Raw genomic sequence first — 23,495 nt, forward strand, 5'->3', positions numbered from 1 at the left:
CATTACAAAATTGGGTGGAAAAAGCTCGGGCAAGTTCTCAATCATGTCCTTTCTTTGAAGTACTTTCTTGTTGTACTTGTCTTTTGTGTTCCATAGGCATGGCACTACTCACATAGTACTTGTCATTTATTTGAACCATTCATAGCAAATGGTAAATGGACTGCATTTATATAGCGCTTTTATCCAACACGCTTTACAATTGATGCCTCTCATTCACCCATTCACAAACACACACCAATGGTGAAAGGCTGCCATGCAAGGTACCTGTTAGCTCGTTGGGAGCAATTAGGGGTTAGATGTCTTTCTCAGGGACACTTCGACACACCCAGGGCGGGGATCGAACCAGCAACCCTCCGACTGCCAGACGACCGCTCTTACCTCCTGAGACAAAGACAAAGACATCTCTATTAGCATGAACATCTTGTTAGGTGTGGTTCCCCAACCTTGATATTTGCAAAAAAATATGGATACATAATGTTAGATGCCACACAAATTAGTTGGTTTTGATGAATGATTATATAAATAAAAATATGACCCATTCAACAGAAAGAGCTTTACTTTCCTCATTTAAAGTCTGAATTCATCATTGCAAAATAAAATAATTAAAAACTTGTCATATTTCTTGAACTCAAAGAAGCTTTTGAACTGTCATCATGGTACATATAGTTTTAGTGTGAGCTTTACAGTTATTTGACACAAGCAGAATGTTCCCAAAAGGAGCCTTTTGTCTTTGAGCCCATTTCCTATTAATTTTGTGAATTTCCCTTTCCTTAAGGAAATATGTCAATTTCCTAGAGTTCAAACAAATGCATATTTCCTGCCTTTTATACCCACAGTTTCTCCTAGGCCTCATTTGAAATAATTATACTTTCTGAATATCACAGTTTTTAATTTTTAATTTTTTTTTTTTTTTTTTGAAGCTTAACGAAAACAGAGTGCAGTTTGGGCAAACTCCCAAATGGTCTCAGTTTAAGTAATACAGTTAAGAACATACTTAAGGGGCTGCTGGGTGGCTCATCCTGTTAAGGCACTGATCCTCTTATAAGGGCCCCATGGTCCAGTGTTGAACTGGACCCTGCCAGTGCAGACTGTAGCTGACGGATGGGAGCATTTCATCTGGCCAGAATGACAGTGTTTTTACACTAACTAGCTCTACAGGTAAGTCAGGCACCCACAAGTCAGCCTGTTGAGTTTCACGTGAAGGGTCTTCCTCTGACTTATGCCTGTGCAAGCCAACTTATGAAGTGCAGTGTGATAACAAGTGGGGGCTGACAAACAACTGATTGTCTGTGCTGGGCCGAAACAATAGTGGAGTCCACTCAATGATAGCCGACCATGTTCTGTATTGAAATCAATACAGCATTCCCACACTTTCTTTACCTATCAAATATGACAGAGAATTTACAATTTAAAAGAATTTACAAGTCTTCTCAAGGTCTCATTTCCAATTCAAGAACCCATAAACCTGCACAGTCTATATCCTTAGTATTGCAGCCCATCAGAAAAGCAATACAAGTTTTGGAAGGCAGTCATGTTTCAACATCTGCATGTTGTCAAAGCCATCTAGAGATGCAAATGAGACACATCAAACATTTCTATAATATTTGTATGACACAGGCTCAAGGGTTTCTGACTAAATGCTTTTCTTGGGGTTCCCTTTATGTAAATAATAATTGTAAATAATAATGTAACTATAAATAATAATTGCTAATGATCTGTCAGATAACAGCCAACAGTGCCCTCTGAATGCCAACTTGAAGTGTTATAATATGCACTGAAGGCTGTTGGCACTTCAGCTTGCAGTTGTGCGGTATGGACACAGTACTTCTGTCTTCCACAAACTGGGTAATAAAGAGCTTGAAGAATAGGTTGTGTGTTTGCTAAGGTCACAATGGCTAATATTTACTTGATGTGGCAAAACCTTAAATTCCATGACCACCTAAAAAACTGAGAAATTTCCAAAATATTTTGGAAATATAGCAAGTATATAAATATATGCTGTGCAGGACGGGTTATTTCTAGTTGAACTGCAATATACCCTTGATATGTTATATATATGTATGCTATATATATGTCTCCTATCAATAGGGGGCCTAGCCTGGAAACAGTCTATTGCACTGGTAATCCAGTCTTTTTGTTTGGAATATTTCTCGATCAGTCTATTCTATAATTCATTACAATGTCCATCAGTGGTGAGAAGTTTTTGCTTATACTTATCACCATCATTGTCCGTATAAGTTGGCCAAAACTATCCTGGAAGCAGGCATGATTGATTTGGCAGTGTTAGAGAGTGGATCATATCCACTTAAAATCCTACACAGGCTAATCTTGTCTTTTCATTTCAGCTCCAGTAGACACTGCCCCCTTGTGTATAGTCATTTTGTGGCCTTTTTCTTACTTTCACTAAACCACTGTCTGACCCAAAAGAGCATTACTTTCCCACATCATTGGATTAAACCTTTATTTGCACTGACCTGCTTAATTAGGACTCAAAAATCACAATTCACAAGGGAAAGCTTAAATCCCTCTAATATGCATCCAAAAACAATATTCTCACTATAAAGTCCCCATGCTCCCCCGGACTATGAGTAACTGTATGCCAAAAGTAAATAAATGAAAGAATTGTATGTGTGTGTGTTTGTGTTATGATCCAGTAATGGGCCATGACTGCTTTTTTGGATGTTTTGCATATGAGAGTACAGTGGTTGATTTTCCCCTTGTGGCAAATACAGCTCGGAAAAAAAATAAGAGATAGCATCAAATTTCCAGTTTCACAGATTGTTGGTATGGGTCTGTAAAATTGAACTTTTGATATTCTTTCATGAACTATTGACCTCATTTGATAAACAAAAATATTGTTATTCAAAACATTTCTTTGCAGAAAATGACAACTGGTCAAAACATTAAAGTATCAGTGTTGTTACACATTGAATAATGTGAAATAAACCTTATACCAATAAATAAATTTGCTGGAGTAACCCCAATCATTCCGTGCAACATATTTTATTTTGTATATTTCTTTCCCTAAAAAGAGTACACAATACAAATACAAAAGGTTTTGTATTTACCCTCCAAATCAAATCATAAATAGGCTACTGTAGTTGATTTATTGCTCTTATCTTCAGAATGGGTTATAAGAACACTGTGTGTTCTCATAACCCATTCTGACCCAGCAGTGCGTAGCCTTACTAACGTATTCAGATAGGCTACCCACTGTTGATTCACACGAAGTGTATAAAGCATACGACCCCTTATTTACTTAACAGTTGCTGTGTCAGATCGACTATTAACCCGCGAGATAAGAACGATCAGGCTCGTTTTGTGTTGAGAGATTTCAGTGTTGCTGCCCATACGTTGCTCCCTGATTACAGAAACACGGATAATTTGCTTTCCGAAAGTGAAAATCTGTTCAATGAGAGGAGATTGATGATTCAAAAGGACAACGCAGAAGACCGGGGCAAACCAAGCCAAATCAGCCTACAAGTAGACAAAACACAGTGGGCCGTTCTTACGCAAGGTCTAATAAGGAAACTGTATTGTAATTTGCTCGACAATTACAGATTTATTTTCCCATTGTCACAATGTAGCCTACATTCTTCCGAAGACACCGCGTTCTCTGCCAAACCTACCCGCATGTCATGCTCCACCCACTGCCCTGATGAACAGACGAGTGGGTTCTTAGCCAATGGAAAAGTAGGAGTGCATCAGTGGGCGTTTTCATTGGCTGGCTTGACTCTGAGTGGACTGGAACTAGCACAAAATCGGGAGGTAGGTGCTGCGTGGTGAGCCACAAAAGACGCTGCAGTATAATATCTCTGATTGTGTCAAAACCACTTCGCAGGGGAGTCAGTGCTAGTGCTGTGGATTTGCCCGTTCCACTCCCATTCAAATCCCTGCATCTGTCAAAAATGGTACTCACGGGATCTCAGCACATAGAAGAGGAGCTACTTCTGCCTCCAGAGGATCTACAACGGGAAGCACACATCCCCGACTTAAGTGCTTACCGTAGTCTTTACAAGAAGTCAACAGAAGAACCCGAAGGTATGAAATCACACACACATACAGTGACAGAGATAACTTATTATATTTGATCATTTAAACAATGTCCTGCTTTATTGTGAAAGATATTTATCTGAAATTGGCTTTAATTCATTGTTGCATGCATACATACAACCATTTTACTGTCGGAATTTAGTATGTAATCAACACTCGTTTATGAGATAAGTCTTGTAACTGGGACAGTATAGTTAAAGCACTGTGCCTGTGAAGAGAGGGACTATGCTTGGAATGCATGCTCTTATTTTCACAATGACAGAATCAGACCAGTAGAGCAATATAATTCTCAGGCATGTATGCATTTAAAGGGGAAGAGTGCAATATCATTGAATAGATATGGCATGTCCAAAGAGGCACTTCCACGCACATTCTTGCATATCAGCGTGGCTAACGTCATAAAAGAGTAATAAAAACAGTTTATTGTTCATGTGGCCTGGCAGCATTCTTGTGCTGGATGTTGTTTTCATGCCATATAACTGGTCATTCCTGCTCAGTGGGCTTTTGAAAACAGTGTTCTCATCTTCTTGTCTCCCAGCTTTCTGGACAGAGGTTGCCAAGGAATTCTTTTGGAAGAGCCCACCAGCAGGAGAGATCCTGCAGTATAATTTTGATGTTACCAAAGGCAACATTGACATTAAATTCATGGAGGGTGCCAAAACCAACATATGCTACAATGTCCTTGACAGAAATGTTCACGACAAAAAGCTGGGAGACAAAGTGGCGTTCTACTGGTAAAGCAAACACCTGACCAACAAAGGCAGACACACAGGGCTGAGAATGTCAGCCGCTCTATGAGGGCCCTGCTTGCCTTCCTCATATCACTCTCATGCAGAACAGCACAGCTCACTATTACTGTAGAACCTGCTGCTACACATTTACTGTGATATTATAAAGTTATAATTACAACTATAGCATCTGGACATACTGTAGCACATCACTACAGTAGTACACGACAGTACCACACATTGCCTATATGATGAAATTATTGCAACGTGCATAGGCAAGCAGCTAATGATCTTGATTTAGGGTCGGGAAAATACTGTCACACTGCTACTGGGACCATTTCTGTTGTGCCAACCATTCCTTTCTGTCTCTCCCACTGCCTTAGTCCAGCTGGGAGTGCACTATCAACAGCAGTTTTGTAATGTGCTGCTACTGTACACAGTATATGAAGGTGACAGTTTGGGTTTTATGCAGGCCCTTTAAGTCCCAGGCAGTACATTATTTTACACACACTAAAGTGTCATATTATACGTTATTCCACCCACTTTTATATGTACTGTGGAATGCAAATGAGGGAAGATATTGACACCTATAGAGAAATTAGACAATGTGCACATTATGAAAAGGAAGATTCACAGCTCAACAGTCCTTCCTTGTCCAAGGAGCGTGTTCTGAGCTCTATACAATTCTATTTACCTTGTGCTTTTTAGACACAAAGACCCTTCACAGGAAAAGCATTTCCTGGTTTACGAGTCTTTACTACTATTGCTAATGATTCCCTAGTTAAACTGTTGGCATGCATAACATCAAAATCAGTTTTATTGGGCTAGCACAAAAATGATTTTTCCAGAGCAAAACAAAAACAAATTCCACCCAGACTGCACTTGCATCTGATTGGCTGAGTTGATCTTGGTAGGAATGCCTCTCCCAGTCCTGCTTCTATGTGCAAGGCCCAGAGGCATTCTGACAATGCGGAGGTTGGATATTAATACAGTGTTCAGTGTGTCTGCTGTCAGTGACCTAGAAACAGAGTGTTAAGAGGAAGGAGCAGTGCTGTTTCTGGAAAGAGTTTCACTGACTCCTCAACCAAACCTGACCATCACAAAGAGTTTGTGCAAGCTACCTGCCTGGCTTTCTCCTCCCACGCCTAGACAAAGAGCCAGATGCAATAATCAACAGACTGAAGCAAACACACCTCCTGTTTCCAAGAACACTTTGGAGTATACCCATATTCACATTCATATACAGAGAACATGCTTGTCATATATGTTATAATTTGAACCACATTACAAATGCAGTGAATTTTATAATTACAAATAATGAATAACGGATGTGTAAACCAACACAAACAAAATGTTGACAGTAATCAGCAGTGCACTGTACGTATATTAGGGACCAGTCTTTAATTTGCACATATTTCTGAAACACTATTAGATCGAAATAGTATACATTGTAACGGCAATATTAATTAAAATATGTATAAAGATATTACAAGAGAATGCTAATGGCACAGTGTGTGTCCTGCCTAATGCTCTGTGAATAATTAAGTTCATGTTAGCACGCTGCCAGAAAAAAATAACTTGCTATTTGTCTTTACACAACATGGTGCCAGTTGGCATTGCCATCAGAGGTCAGTCAGGCTGCAGATAGACTGCTTACCCTCCACTACGTAGAGTTTGGCATCCTGGCTGTGGCGTTGTGCTTGAGCAATGCTGGGCATTACTGGCAAACCAAAGTGCTGACTGGAGTCCGACCCTAATATGGACACATCAGGACCAGGGTGTTATGCATTGCATTAGTTTATATAATGAAGCCAATTTTAACATTCAGCTAAATGACTGGTGCACAGTTCTCACATCAGAAATCAGAACAAAAAGTGGATTTACAAGTGTTAAGGGGCACAACTATCCAATGGTGTCAAAGAGTGTCTGTTAAGTAATTGTACTCTAGTGCAATGTAACGATTGCTAGGATGTGACTGTCAAGTTTGAGGATGTGCTATTTGCAGTATGCACACTGACATATGTACTTTGTCCTTTACCTTTGAGAGAGAAATTTAAGCAAGCATTGTATTGTTAAAGATTTTTATGTAATATTTCTTATAAAAAGGATAATAGTAGTTGGGTTATTTTTAGTCCAGTGTATGAACAGCAGTTGGCTTTTAGTAAAATGTATTGCTGACATTATGTATTGTGTGTCTGTTGTTTCTGCAGGGAAGGGAACTCCCCTGATCACCAGGTTTCCATCACTTACAGTCAGCTGTTGACACAGGTGTGTCGCTGTGCCAATGTCTTGAAGCGGATGGGTAAGGTCCTTGCTCTTTCTCTGCTGTGTCGCGTGGAACTGTGGCAGTGCTATTTCTGTTTTCTTTCAAAGTTTTCAGTGTTCTATTTGCCATTAGTTACACATTGTTTAAGGTTTAACCCCTGAAGCAAATAAGTACATCCTGTTTCCTGGCTGTATTAATAATGGCGAGAGAAAATATGTACAAAACACAATGGCTACGGTGGTGTGCAAACATTTACCAGAAAGAGAAAACCCACATTAGAGTAGACCAGAGATGTTTTTTCAAAGTACCAGAAGTGGTATGGCAGACTTAAATGTTGGTGCTTTAGACATCTTAACTGGGAAAGCAGACATATTGACTGACTAGTTATTGTCATAGGAAACAAGACAATAGAAGTACAGTTGTGAAACTGAGGCAACACTTGAAATTTTCAGACAAAATCAGTTTGAGCTCATACTGCACTCAGAACTCAGTCATGTCTACATGGTTTTAGTTCTTCTCTATTCTGTGTGAAAGTACTAGAACAATAATGTCCTTCTCTTTCTGTGTTGAAGGTATAAGAAAGGGAGACAGAGTTGCCATCTACCTTCCCATGATTCCAGAGCTGGTGTGTGTAATGTTAGCCTGTGCTCGAATAGGAGCCGTTCACTCCATTGTGGTAAGGAACCGCCCCTCCCAATGCAGTGCAGTTGGTTACAGGGTCAGACTCAAATTACACGTGTATTGTGCACATGACCTGATTTCACTTAGTACCCTGGATCTGTCAAGGACAACAGAAGTTACAACAGTAATACCTGCTGACGTTTTGGTCCGCCGCCTACTCAAACTAAATTATCAGCATGTTTCAGTCTTTGAAAGTCAATGCAAGAGCATATGTGGAACTTTTATCAATTTTGTTTAATAAGAAAAAGAAATGAATTACAGTCAGCAACCTTAACGTAAACAAGACATGCCTATATATTATTTATATAATCAATTGTATATATATAACCTTTATATAATCAAGTATGTTGTGGTAATCATCATGCAGTAAACCAAATTTAATCCAGGCCCAAAAGCTGTTTATTCCATGTGCTTCCCCCAGAGGAGGTGTAGAGTTACAGTTCTAAATACTCCCCAGGGTACTTCCAAGGTCAATTTTTATTAAACAGACCAGTCTATTTTAAGGTTCATTTAAGTGACCCCATTCCTCCCTGGGCCATTGTCTCCCATTCCACAGGCATTAGTACCATGTTACATCTCAGAATAAGGTTGTTTCCATGATCTATACCATGCTGGGTATTGCAAAAGAAAAATGAATACATAAATAAATAAAAGGAATGAGTAATTACTGCCACGGTTTACTCATCTCCCTCCACGAAATAATGTATTTGTGATTGTTTAACTTTCCAGTATTACCCAATTAGTTGGCACTCCCTTTTCAAGGATGATATACTCAAGTCCCATTTTAACACTTACATTATACAGATGGGAATTTACTGGAGGGGTTGAAGGCTTCAGTCTGACAGGTGCGGCTGTTGTGTCCAGGGGACTGCAGTTCTTGTGCAGCTGGCACTGAATGACATGATTAGGCAGGGCGATTCCTGCCAATCAAAACCCTCCCTCCCTTGATCATGCTGCAGCGAATTGTTCCAGACCTGCTGGTCACAGTCAGCACTGGCATCGTCAGGATTCACTGGTCTAAGGGCTATTGCTTTAGTGGGAATTACCCCCAGGGAGACCATTATTTTCACCTACTGGGACCCACTCCAGTAAAAATCACTTCTTCACTAAAGCCTCAATGAAATCAGCATATCTCTTTGTCCTGGGCTTTTATTTGATATTTATTATTTAATATTATTTATATCCACTCTGATCCTTGTACTATATGCTTCAAATGAAGAGTACTATTGAGTGCTAGGGCAGTTCAGCAGATTAAATATTACACAATATGTTGCTGCTGTTGGTTCCAGCTCAAGACTAGGCTGGGAGAGAGCTTGGCAAATGGATCCTAACAGGGCCAAGACTGGTTTTATGTCCTAACCCATAAGAGCTGAACTCAGATATATTACTACCCTCTCTGCCCTTCATTAACAATGTACCTGTGACTGCACCGCACACATCTGAATATAGACTGAGATGTCACTCTGGGCTCAGTTTGCAGGCTTCTCTTCCGAGTCTCTTTGTGAACGGATCCTAGACGCTCAGTCCTCCTTTCTCGTGACAGCAGGTAACCATGGTGACACCAACTTACTTTCTCAAAACCTGTTGCTGTTGTTACGCCTTAAAAAAATTCAAAAATGGCCACCAACAGAACCTCAAGGGTTTGGTAGGAGTTATAAATGTTTTGGCTTCTGCTATTAATAATGATGCTTTATTTTATTTATATTGCTAAGCAACGTGTAACATATATTCAAAGCCTCAACCAGAATGCAGTTACCTAGTTACTCATCACATTTTCTGAATACTACGAATACTACACTACACAAGGGTCCCCATTAAAAGGATGCATTTAAAGACTGTGTGTTTGCAAGTGTGTACACATCATCTCCATGCCTTCCTTGTTTTCATGGTGACAGTCCCCCCTCACCTGACCTCGCCCGACACTGTGTCCCATCTCTGCCCCTCTGTGCAGATGGCGTTTACCGAGGCGAGAAGCTGATCAACCTGAAGCACATTGCAGACGAAGCACTGGAGCGCTGCAGGGACAGGTGGGTGCCGCTAATCATCAACTCCTTTATGGCAGGAGTCTGTTTGCCCAAGATCCACCTCCAGCCATCCAAACACGGACACCTGGCTTCCATCCAGAGCGTGAAATAAAACGTTGCGCAAACATTGTGCAAACGTTACGCAAGTGCATGCTGAGCAAGCTTAAAAGCCATCGAGAGAAAGAGCAGTTGGTTTCTGTGGTGAAAAATGTCAATATCATAAGCAAGTATCATGATAAGCTACATAAATCGAGCACCTGATGGCACAGAATAGATCTCTCTTCTCTCCATTGATTGTTGAGCTGTGCAGCTAGGCTCTGTGAAAAATCCTTGCAATACCTAGGATTTTTAAATAAAAAATGACAATATATGATTAATAGTTTATACTACATTACATACATGAAAGTATGTAAATGTGGTTATACTTATCACAACACATATTTAGTTTTTCTGTCAAAAAAAAGGCTATGTTTAGACAGACAAAATGTCTATAGGTCTTTGCGTATGTTAGCGTTCACTGCTTTAATCTGACCATCCACCTGCGGTTCCTCACATTTACGCAGAGCCAGCTTTTCTGTGAAGAAATGCATCGTCGTGAGACACCATGCTCTGAGGATGAAAAAGGGCACTGCGTGCAACAAGCTGCAGGTATGTGCAGACCTGAGCAGGAGTACTGCGTTCTGGTGGTAGAAAATTTGTGACCAGAGAGTCCTTGTTAAAGGTTCTGAATCCTGCCCTGGCATTGCTGTTGTCTTAAGCAATGCCACACTTGCATCCCAGACAGTATAATTTACTGCAGTGTGTGATATCCATTTAAGTACACAAGCCATAAAGCTGTTATCTGTGTACATTGCCATGGACAGCATCTGGCGGGCATGCAAATGATATGCACATAACCCATGTCCAAGTTCTTAAGCACACGAAAGATGGTGTTGGATATCTCATCTGCCATAACATATGCTTCAGTATAGGGCATCTCCACACACTCAAACAGATGGAGCTGTTTAAATGTGAGCGTATTGATGGCTTCTTGACAGATGTTGGTTGGCACTCACATACCTTTACAAAGACAAATGCACAAGCGTGCTTTCTGTAAACTATATGTTTTTCATATGTAACTTAAAGTTAATTTAATTAAGAAGTTCTGCATTTTTTGCAGACCTTGTCATTACGAAAATAATAATGTGACCAGAAAACAACTTCCTGGGAGCATATTAAAAAATACCCTTAAAAAGCTGCTTGATGACTATGTGCTGCTAAGGACAAACCACAGGACTACTCATGTTTTTATTTGGAGTATAAGATTAATTTAGCTGTAATGACAGTCAACTTCAGTTGGGTCTGAACACACAGTTTCTTCTTGTCCCCACCACTTCTTCAATGTTGATCACACAGCAAGGAGCAGGTTTGTCAACTGTAACCAAATGGAAGCATGCTATTGTGCAGAATGGCTGTGTACTGCGTAGCGTATCATCATTTTCTGCTATGCTATAGTAATTTTTGTTTAAAAAGCATGTGAAATCAATGTACAGATACAATCTGATGGCATATGCCAGTATGCTCTGTCTAATTGCAATGATTGGCTTCACTTAAAGCAAGTTTTATGTATATTCGTTTTTGTTTGATACATAAATAGTCCTCATTAATGCTCCTGAGCCCTGAAGATTTCTTAGCACAATTTGTTGTTCCGAAGTTCAGGACCAAATGCTCTTTGAACAAACTGAACCTATGTCAAGACTTGTACATTAGAGCATCAATACCAGCTTCAATGCTTTGTGTGAATACATTTTAAAAGGCTACATTCTATAAGGCAGCAAGCTGTAGTCACCATGATCTGTTGACAGCTCCACAGCAGGTTCGCCATAGAGGGCACACATAAGGGCTCATCTGAACGATCCTGCTCTGGCTGCTTTGCACAAATACTCCCCGGTGGGATAACCTGAAAATGTACTTTACTGGAAGGGGAGCAGAAGCTCATATCACAGATAAAAGGTGTACTGTCTGGAACGGTGGAGCTGTTATGCGTTGTAAGGGACTGACTTTTGAACAGAGAAAAGTCTGTTGATTAGCTCATCAGCGCAACTGAATCACATCAGAAGATGACAGTAGAGGAGAGCTCCATACATTAAGTCAATGGAGTCTTACTCTAGCATTGCACTGGGTAAGAACCCAGCATTATAACAGTGTCTTTATACTTTCTCTGGCGTTACATGCCATTCAACACCTTAAAATGGTGACCCTAAGTCTCATGTGATGGTTCCCAGTACACAGAGTGTCTGTGATAAGCTGTGCAGGGATCAGTAACACGTCTATGGAAGCATACAGATTTAGAAACCCAGCCCGCCTCACAGCCAGATCTATTGTTCAAGCACCCCTTGCTAGGTGTGGAGCGTTGGTGTACAATGACAAGTTTCCTGGGAAGAGTGTATAACAGGGCATGCGCAACCCTAAATACTGATGTCATATGCATCTCATGTATTAGTAATGTCAAATAGGGACAACTCTGCATACCTCAAAACTAGCATTGCAGGATTGCAAAACTTTTTGTGGAAGAACCTGTTGCTTCTACTTCCTGGAATGCGGCACTAAAGCAGGTGACATTTACAGAAACACCTGCTGGACATTTTCCATCATCTCCAGGGTGTGTTATTCATATTCATTATAAGAAATGATCAAGAATGATTTATTTGCTGTTTGACAGTGTTTGACAAGGTACATCATAACAACTTGCAAGAATAAAGACAGGTTCAAACTACTTGCTAAATATAAAATAGCATAAACTTGCTACACCCTATAGAGATGGCAGTGACAGCAGCAGAAATGAAGATTAGCACAAGTGTAAATTTAGGGTGCAGTGGTTTGACAGAGTGCTTCCCCCTCAGACCCCCTGGAATGTGGAGTGTGACGTGTGGTGGGACGAGGAGATGGAGACGGCCCCTGAGGAGTGCGAGCCGGAGTGGGTGGACGCTGAGGACCCGCTCTTCATCCTCTACACCAGTGGCTCCACCGGGAAGCCCAAGGCAAGCCCCACCCCTCAGGTTACACGCTCACTCTACGCGCAGGCCCGGGTTCAGAGCAGGGCGTCGGCTGTAACGTTTCCTCCTCTGGACTCTCAGTCAGAGGTGCCAATCAGTGCGGCTGCCCATCTGAAATTCACACTTCCTGAGTCCTGTGGTCCAGAGCTACTCTGATCTCTGAGAACAACGTCCGCTGTTTTCCATTCCAGATAAGTGACATGATAATAATCACTTCCTCAACTGAATGGTTCAGGTTTCGCCCCTAGTGGTGACTGCATTAGTGGTGGAAATTGAGCAGCAAGGATGGCTGGATCGGCCTCTTTATATTTGGCAACGCTGACTGGCAATCCTCTAGCATTGGAGCACACCTTTGGAGAAGAATTACTGTGGGATTGAGACCCAAATAAAAGTCAGAGTCTGTAAAGCACCCTACGCCTGTTTAAATCAATCAAGTCAGTCAAACCCCATGGTATTCATTAAGAGGGAATTCTCTCAAAAGACTGAGATGTTTAATGACTCCTGTTTACACAAGTCTCAGCCAGATAGAGCAGCTAGAAACTTACTTCAGGTTCACTGATCTCAAACAGCTAGACCGTTATTTTGGTTCACTGATCTCAAACAGTTAGACTATTATTTCGGTTCAGTGATCTCAAACAGCTAGAAAGTGATTTCAGTTTTTCGCCTACCCACAAATCATAGATGCTGTAACTGACTTCAGTATTTGGCAGGTGGCTCATTGTTGCAAGCCTTGTGAATGGTAACTGCAGCAAACCTCTGTAATATAAGTTTCCTTTGTCCTTGACTCACATACAGGGAGTTCTCCACACAACAGCGGGATATATGCTGTATACCGCCCTGACGTTCAAGTACGTGTTTGATTATCAGCCCAGTGATGTGTACTGGTGCACTGCAGACATTGGTTGGATCACCGGACACTCCTACATCACCTATGGGCCGCTTGCCAACGGTGCCACTAGCGTTCTTGTGAGTAAAACTAAAGTATATTTTACCAGTTCTGGTTAAACATGGCAAAAATTATGGTTTGCTCAGAAGGATCACATCAACCTTCTGTGTCGGCCAGTCAAATGAATTTTTACCATATTCATTGTGAGAACATGACTTGCCACCAAGCCATTTGTGACATGGATGCTCTGCATTTTGAAGTTTGAGGGAGTGCCGGTGCACCCTCACCCGGGCCGGTTCTGGGAGATCATCGAGAAATACGGCGTGTCCAAGTTCTACACAGCACCCACAGCCATTCGCCTGCTAATGAAGTATGGGAGGGAGCCGGTCCAGCGGTGAGTATCGCTTACAGTCACAGAGGAACACTTAGTCACAGGAAACTGCAGGACCCTTCATCAGCAACAATACAGTCATTAGGACAGCAGTGTAGCATAATGGGTAAGGGACTGGTCTTTTAACCGAAAGGTCACAGGTTCGATTCCTGGGTACGACACTGCCATTGTAAGCTTGAGAAAGGGTATATACTGCATTGCTAGAGTATATATCCAGCTGTATAAATGGATGTATTGGATGCATTGCAAGTCACCTTACACATAAGAGCATCTGATAAATGCCTGCAATGTAATTAGCATTCCAGCTGATAATAAGGGTCAAGATTACAATTTAACACCAAGTGCCATTGCCAAGTGCTGGTAAAGAAAGGATTGTTCAGAACAGAAGAACCAAACGTCAGTGAGACAGAAAGAGGAGAGGCCATGAACAGCAATGGAAAAATGTCTGTCTCAAAAAATGAGACTACTTTCTTCAAATTATATGATGTTGCCACAACACGTTAGAAGAAAACACTGTTCAAATAAGCTGTGTCTGCAGTGTGCTGTAATTAGAGTGAACCTGCACCTCAAAGTCAGGCCCATGGGCATCACCTGTTCTGTGACAGGTACAATCTGTCAAGTCTGCGCGTTCTGGGGACTGTGGGGGAGCCCATCAACCCTGAAGCCTGGCACTGGTACCACGAGGTGGTGGGGCAGAAGAGGTGTCCCGTGGTGGACACTTTCTGGCAGACAGAGACGGTGCGTGACTCTCCCCCACCGTCCCCCCCACCCCTTCATCAAAACTCTATATTTTATCTCAACTAACCGAATGAAACCCAAATGTTTCTCCTTAAAGCACAGCGGAAACAGGGTTTCACATCTCCAGAGCTTGTACAAACATGTTGGGACTTACGGTTTCATAAGAAAATGTTGTAAGGAATTATTGAAAAATGAGTTACGCTGATGTGAAATAAAACAAATCGAACGTCGCTCATAGGGATAGATTTCTGCGCTTAATCCATGACATTTAAATCCATGTCCTCTCCACATGCAGGGGTGATGAGAGAGGTTAGGACCAGCTGATGCATTTACTCACTGGTCCCACTATGGAATTCCTGCATTTGTTTATGTGGCTAATTTACTTCTGGCTTGGTACCAATGTGTGGACATGTCTGTCCTACTCCTTTTTATCAACGCTGTTCACATACGGTTCTCATCCAGGAGAACCACGCAGAACCCTTCACTGACCTGTTCCTTCTTGTACACGCAGGGGGGTCATGTGCTCACCCCGCTGCCTGCTGCCACACCCCTGAAGCCTGGCTCAGCGGTAAGTTGGGTACCGCTCGACTGACGCAAGCAGATGTCCTCCTCTTCTCTAGCATAGTGTTGGGATCACTTTACAATCAGGACCATGCTTAATGACTGTGGCCTGTGAGTTTGATGGGGTACTGGAGGCTGCTGTACCATTTCTGAACATGGCTACCCTTTCAGACATTCCCATTCTTTGGAGTGCAACCCACCATTCTAAATGAGCATGGAGAGGAGCTTGAAGGAGAAGCAGAGGGCTACCTGGTGAGTATGAACATTCAAATATCATCCTCTTCAACAGCTACAACACAACGGACTTCAACTGACAATGGCTCATGTTGTCAGAGAACACCTGCGTTTCCAGGACTGATTCCTCTCGTGTGCACACATTCTGTGTTGTTTCTGTGAGTGAGCCAAAATGGCTGCCTCATTCTGTGCCTCTTCAGGTGTTCCGGAAGCCGTGGCCCGGCATAATGCGCACCGTGTACGGGAACCAGGAACGATTTGAAAACACCTACTTCAGGAAGTTCCCAGGGTTTTACGTGACTGGAGACGGTAAGGCAGCACAGGCAGTTCTTTGACAGGGACACATAAGGTCAGACGCATGTGTCAGCATGTAACATGCAATCTTCCCTCAGGCTGTAGACGAGACAAGGACGGGTACTACTGGATAACCGGCAGGATCGACGACATGCTGAATGTGTCTGGTAAGGAGCCGACAGCTTGGGGAACTAGCGCCCTCTGGTGGGGGCTCTGACTGCATGAGCCTGTATGCCTTACTCTCAAAGCTGTTGGAAATATTTACTTACACTGTGACTTCCTTATTATTCTGTGATCGGTTTCTTTCATAAGCAATACAAGGAAACTGACAAAGCTTAGACCTAAAAAGTAAAGTCATCCAAACTTCCTCCTTTGGTCAAAATATTACATTAGTGATAAAGGCAGTTACCATCTGGTTACAGACTCTGAGAACTGTAGCTATAGGGCACCTGTACAGGCGACATACACTCCGTACTGTAGCTATAGGGCACCTGTACATGTGGCACACTCCATACTGTAGCTATAGGGCATCTGTACAGATTACAGACTTAGTAGCGTAGTTATAGGGCACCTGAACGGGTGACAAACACTCAGTACTGTTGCTATAGGGCACCTGTACAGGTTACAGTCTCTGAGGACTATAGCTATAGGGCACCTGTACAGGCGACAAACTCTTAGTTCTTTTGCTGAAGGCCACTTGCTGAGCACGGCGGAGGTGGAAGCGGCGCTGACACAGCATGCGGCGGTGGCCGAGGCGGCGGTGGTCAGTCGGCCTCACGTGGTGAAAGGAGAGTGTCTGTACTGTTTCGTCACCCTGAAGGACGGCTGTGAGTTCAGCCGCACACTGTCAGAGGAGCTGAAGAGACAAGGTGCGGTACTGTCGCCATGGCAGCAGAGCATGACATCAACTAATCCATCTTATCAGATCAATCAATCACAACCTGTCCAGCAGACTCAGTAGATCATTTTTTTGTGTTATTGTACTTGTACAGGAAAGCTGCACTACCAGGTTATTTATGATTCCCTTATGTAATATGATAGCCATGTTTTGTTCTGTCCTTCCTGCTAGTGAGAGAAAAAATTGGACCTATAGCCACACCTGACTTCATTCAGAATGCCCCTGGACTACCAAAAACTCGCTCAGGTAACAGTAGTATTCTTGAAAACAGAGAAAGGAAAATGTTCAAAGGGCATTTCCATAAAATAATGCTCTTCCTTAACATTCTTACTTACTTTCTTATAGCGACGCATAAAATTGTTCAAAAGCATAACTGTGATTATCATGGCCACTTTCTGGCACTAACGTCAGTCAAATAGATGTGCACTGCAGTTTTGTGGACAGTAAATGAGTGGACAGTTTGCCCAGTGAAAGGCGTCCATTTTGCAGGTAAGATTATGCGGCGGATCCTGCGGCAGATTGCACGGAATGAGAAGGATTTGGGTGACCTCTCCACACTGGCTGACCCCAAAGTGGTGGAGGTGCTCTTCAGCCAGCGGTGTGAAGCAGCTGCCTGAGAACCCGCGCCCGCAAGGAACAGGAAGTGCTCCCAACCACACAACTGTGAAAGATTTTTTTTTTTTTTTAAACTCACCTGGATTCTATTTTCTGGTTTACTGGGACAATCTCATTTAAAATCTGAATCTCTTAACTGGCATTTCAGTCAAATGCTTGAAAATGTTAAATGTTACTGGAAAAAAACATGCCAAGTTTGGTTTTAGCTCATGTAAAACACTGCTTATTATAAAGGAAATGCACTTTATCCAAAAAAGCAAAACCTCATTCAAGTTTATTCGAAGAACATTAAAGAACTTCATTCAAAGCACATATGCATAGAAAAGTCTTAGCCATTCCAAATCGGGTAAAATTCTATTATTCATAAGAGAAACTGTAGTACTATTTTTTGTACTCTTGATATTCACTATTTCAGGACATATCTAACACTGAAAAGATGAACTCCTGGACACATTTTATCTCACTCACTTGGGTGACCAGAAGTGAGAAAAGACAATCGCACAGCCAAAGTTCAGCTCAGGGCACTAGTCTGGATTTTCAGCGGAGAGATGGATAAACTTGTGGGCAGGGTACAGCTTACATGAAGTAAAATGCACGTAAATGCAAATATTATTTACTTGATAGGAGGTCCAACACTGTGGTATAATCTGGTAACAGAATGTAGTCCTACTTCTAAAGTTATATGACAATCTCTGTCACATTGTCGCATAAGATTCACATGTTTTACTCTAAACTTGTCTTTCCATCCTGTCACACACATGGTTTTCACTTTTTTTAAAGGGTGTCATAGTTTTTAAGAGCTGCAGTTGATAAGATGTGTTACTGTGTATTTTGTACTTTAATTAGCTCCCACATTGTATGACTTCAGACAGGAATCCCATTTATAGAATTTAGGTGAAAGTCTACTATGTACAGTACAGTCCTGCAAGCTTTTTTAAGGTTGTAATGCTCCACAAAAAATAAACTATATAATTTATTTGTGGATTTCCTTCATCTCACACATGCATGTATTGAATTATACAGATGAATACATTAAGAGACTCATGCATATTGCATTTGAAGGTTTATTCAAACATGCTAAATCGGTCCATTATTGTACTTGTGCTAGAACACTAATATAGCTGATATACAGCCCTTCCTAATCTTATCAAACTGGAACCTGACAGTCTGCAGTTCAACTGAAGTCCACTATGTGTCTCTGTAGTTAAACTTTATAAATTCATTACAAGGCAAATTATTATGATAGATGTGATTACTTATATCAAGAGGAGAATAATTGCATTTGGTGAAATCCAACAAATTACCACTTTTACTGAATGCATTATATTCGCTAATTCTATGGACAAAGCTATCAGAGAACAGTTGTGTTCCAATATCCACCTGGTGCAATTCTGCTGAACTGGTAAATGAATAACTGATTAAAGTTACTTTTATTTCCATAAAAATGTAAAATGTGATGTTTTTTAATTACTGCTTAATGCCCATCTCAATGAGAAAGCTGTATCAGGAAAATGTATAACTAAATTAACAGGACATTTTGGTGCTTTAGCAGGAAAACAGGCCAACAGGATGCTGGGATATATACCAAAAAGTTTTTATGAGCATAAATAATAAATAATAATGGAAAGTTGGCAAAGTGTGGAACAGCATATCAGGTCACATAGCAGACACACAAACCCTTGGGGTGTCCAAGTTCAGGCTTGACACAGTGCTGATCGTCCCTGTAGACTGCATAAATTAGGCTGGATGGCCTGAGTTTCCCGTTGTCCTCATTATGTGTTCTTATGTTCAAATGCATTCCAGCTCTAAATCCAGCTAAAATATGCTATGACAACTGAGCCAATTGCAAGCTCTTCTAAAATGTGCTAGAGCATGTCATTTCCTCTAGAGGTCACCAATATCCTTTTTGGAAACCAAGAGGACACATAATTTAGAGCGGTTAATGTGTGCCCCCTACTGGTGACAATAATTCCCTGCAGAACACTAGAATCACACAGTCTAAATGTTGTGCACTCACAGCCTACAGCCTTTTGATGATCATATCAATCCTTTCTTGGAAGCAAACAGAGAAGGCCAAAAGTTACTCCTATCTTTAATTAGGTCCCTCTGGCTGAAACTCTGCACTGTGACATGCTCTTATTTGTAATCTCTCTGTTCAAGATTATAAAACATGTGGCATCCGAAGATGAAGAGGTCTGGACAAATGTCTGTTGTGAATCACAAGTCTAATCTCACCACGGGTCGTCCCAGTTCCCTGCCTGATTTCTCCAGCTGTCTGTCCTCCAGGACCCCTCCAAACACGCTCTGATAGGTATAGTATTATCCCCTGGCACAGAGAGGGCTGCTCCCTCCTCCTCAGTTGCATGGCTTGGCACAGAATCCCAGCGGCTCTCCTCGTGTAAGCAGTTACCTACCTGACACTGCCTGTGTAAACAGGCGCAGCTCCAAAGACCTGCGCTTTGTGTTTCTGACCCTCACCTTTGATCTAAGACCAAGACAGCTTCTGAATATTAAAACAAATCTGCCCATCTGCCAATGCTGGCTGATACGTTCCGCTTGGTGTGAGCAAGGAAATTTTCATGTCGCTGCTCTTAGAAACTAATTAACAGTGATCTTCTATGAGGGGAAAGTTCTCAGCCCAACTTCCATCCCACAACCCTCTACCCAGGTTTTACTTTACATTCAGACATGTGTCTGCATTAAAAACCTGGGTACACAGCTTAGAGTCGCCCATGTGTCACTGTAAGGCATGTTTACTTGCAAAAGAAGAGAAATGGGAATACATGCTAGATGAAATGTTGAAAAGGGACACCTTTTGTTTTATAATTCTCCAGATCTGGCATTAAGTTTAGAGTTTGCTGGGTTCCATGAGTCTCAACAATGACCCATGGGCCAAAATATTGAACTTTCTTGAGGCAAGAGTACACCATATGGCAATTAATGCTTAATGCTTACCATTACCGCAAGACCTTATATAGCCAATTATGTTTACATTTGTCTGTGTGTCTTCCGAAAGCACTGTGATAATGTTTTAAAATGGGTGGACATGGCACATTAATTCACTTTATTTAGGCCTACATAAAGTATGTCACTTATCTAAACAAAAATGCAGAATTCATATTTCACATCAGCCGAATGGTCTTCTGGGTGATGTTTCTTCCCTGTCACATCACTTTTTAAGATTATTCATTCTTTGAATCACCACCACTTTTCATGGGCCAAACCAAAGACCCTGGTGGGTCAAGTCAAGCCATAGCTTGGGTGTCCCTGTTCTAGACTGACATACTTGATAAAAGCTTAAAGTTTTCTCAGTATCATGTTATATACCTTCAGTTAATTTATCACTAAGCTGAATGGGCATACAGGACATTGTTTTGAGGATCACCACCTACCCTGATAGCAGCAATGCTGTAGAGGTCATCACAGGGGAATCATGCCTGGCGAGAGACTGCAAATCAACATGCATGGAACAGGACGCCGAGGCGAGAGTAAGCGTCACACAGCCGATTTTCGGGGTTGCCACGGCAACATCCATTCGGCCTACAGAGGAGGCTTCTGCTCCAGTCAGTGCTTCTCTCTGGCCTTTGTATCTCAGAGCCTGGGGGGTGTCTCTGTCTTCTGATAGTACCCTCAATTTGTCTGGTTCATTTATTTATTTATTTGTTTTTTTGCTTTGGAGATGTCTCTTGTACTCCTGCAGAGCAGCTGGATTTGTATTTTGAAAAATAAATGTCACAGACCCACTACTCCACTACACCACGTTCATTTGTGGTCATCTTCTCTTCTAGTCTGGATGATTTAGATTTTACACCCTATATTTACCCTCTTCGAAACATTTAATTTAGTCAAATAAGAGTATGCAGATAAGAAAACAGGCCACATTTATTGCAGTGGTCTGAAGCACTGGACTAGACACTGGGTTTGAGGGACATGTGTTAGTAGCACGACCAGTGAGACAGTTGCAGTCTAGCATAAAACTGTTTCCTCATTTATGACTATAGGCAGCAGATGGTCTGATATATAAGATGTCTTCCATGGTCACTTGGGACATTTTCCCTGTCCTGCAGAAGAAACAAGACACTGTGTCCCACCAGAATGAGAGTATCACTCCGTCAGAGTGAAAACACCACATACCATCAGCACAAATTTCCTGTTTAAATTTTCATGTTTCCTCTGGAAAATTTCTACGTAAACAATGGACATTCTATCAATGTTTCCCCGAGTTATCACGTTTTTGGGACTAAAAACTACAATGAATTTTGTTTGCTGGACCCTTGCCGTGATAAGGATACCGACTTTACCATGATTCATGTTGTCTCTGCTTTGCCTCTCCACACGTAACAAAAAAAGGAACCTTTGGTGTTAAAACACTGGCATCGTGACAGTTCACAGAGATAGAACTATGAGTTTTAACACTTTCAAATGGTATATCATGGGACCAGATTGATTGAAAATTTCACCACTAAAAAAAAACAGAATTAATGCAAATAAACCCACTCCAGCCGTACGACTTGAGTTGAAAGATTCAAACTGAGGCCGATATACTTTGTGTGGAAAAGAATAAAGACCCACTGGAGTCACAACTAATCTACATTTCCCCTTGAACTGGAAGGAACAAACACTCTGAAGGATAAGGGACCTTTGATGTACACTGTTATTCCTCAAAAGCAATTAGATAATGGGGTAACGGGAACCAAATGGGAACCATCTGTGCAGATATGTGGGCCGACCTGGATTCAGTCCTGCCAGTCTGCTTCTGTCCTTTATTCTAGAGAATAGTATTAAAGGGAGACTTACTTGTGTCATTTACACACCATTCTCTCATACATGTCAATGAAAGCTGAGCACAAAATATCATTTAGCTAAGTGGTCAGAAAGGCAACACTTTCTGGCATCCACATTGGGGCAATGAAATTTCACCAAAGCAGGAAACAAACATGAGGATTTATGCAGCCTGTTGTATTTGCAGTATAACAACTAAAGAAGGACCATAATCATTTTGGGGTGTCAAAATGCTGCCAAAATTGGCTATCGTGGGAGGAAATCTCAGCAAAAAGCCAGTATACAATTACAAATTACATGGTATTGTCATTTTACTTTGATTGTGCTAACAAAAAAATATTTTATTTGAAGACCAATAAGAATTAAATGAATACCTACTATAAACGCATGATCTTTTCCCTTTATAAATTGCATTAGGGGAAAAAAGGGTCCCAAAGGAGGAGTTTGAAAGGGGGTTTCTTACTGTACTGAGTGGGGGCTAAGCTGGAGAGAATCCTTCATTGTTACTCCCCTCCCCCACCTCAAAATGGATTATATCCATTCTCATTGTATTCAGTATCTCAGAGCTAGAAGACTTACTCCCCACACAATTGCTTTGAAGTAGTGTTGGACCGTCATTCTCAAGAGAGGACTGAGGTGAGGGGAGATTGCAGAGAACAGGTCCTGGCAATGATGGCCTGACGTGACAAACAGAATTACATAACTCATACCCTACATGCAAAAAGCATTTGGAGTCAGTAAGACAGAGGATTAATACAACCTGCACAACTCTGAAAGCACTGAATGCTTATGCAGATAAAGAAAACCATTACACCCCTCACAATCTCTCCTTCTGCATCAGCCTTTGCCTCATGGAAAATGAATGATGCTTTTAGCGGTTGGCATGACAACCTCCACAATCCATGATAGAAGTCGGTTGGGCGGCTGTGGTTGCATTGTTTTGAGTGGTCTACAGGAATTCTCTAACCTCAGCCTATCTTTGCATACAGCTGCAGTCTGTGCTTTTTTGGAATGCTTTTTTTTTAACGGTTATGGCACCCCAAAGCGCCAATTTCAAGTGTTTTTAATCCCTCTTCAGCGCAGCACAAAAACACAAGGGTGAAAAATTGATCTGGAAACCAGGACCAGATGTCTCATTTAATCAGTTAGTTACAAATGAACACTCCGCAACCTTTCTGTGTATTTTGCAAAGAAAAACTGCACTGCTTATACACAGAGCACGAGCGCAAACACAAACGCCTGTACACAGGGCACATAGGCCTACATTTAGCCTACAACTTCTCCATTATGTTGTAGCCGGCTGGTTCCT

The 23,495-nt window shown here is 41.6% G+C and overlaps 1 protein-coding gene across 1 annotated transcript; it reads left to right on the forward strand.

Annotated features, from left to right (window-relative positions):
- The first annotated feature begins 3,597 nt into the window (after nt 1–3,597).
- acss2l (acyl-CoA synthetase short chain family member 2 like) lies at nt 3,598–18,380 on the forward strand. The gene is made up of 18 exons (XM_035430959.1): nt 3,598–4,041; nt 4,592–4,787; nt 6,992–7,083; nt 7,620–7,723; nt 9,202–9,274; nt 9,680–9,755; nt 10,316–10,400; nt 12,635–12,772; nt 13,583–13,753; nt 13,934–14,067; nt 14,670–14,802; nt 15,314–15,370; nt 15,535–15,615; nt 15,798–15,906; nt 15,990–16,058; nt 16,584–16,760; nt 16,961–17,035; nt 17,279–18,380. Exons 1-18 carry the CDS (start codon nt 3,909–3,911, stop codon nt 17,404–17,406), a joined length of 2,031 nt encoding a protein of 676 aa, XP_035286850.1. The 5' UTR covers nt 3,598–3,908; the 3' UTR covers nt 17,407–18,380.
- Nucleotides 18,381–23,495: the final 5,115 nt, after the last annotated feature.

The sequence above is a fragment of the Anguilla anguilla genome, chromosome 8 (genome assembly GCF_013347855.1).
Source record: "Anguilla anguilla isolate fAngAng1 chromosome 8, fAngAng1.pri, whole genome shotgun sequence".
Classification (NCBI taxonomy): domain Eukaryota; kingdom Metazoa; phylum Chordata; class Actinopteri; order Anguilliformes; family Anguillidae; genus Anguilla; species Anguilla anguilla.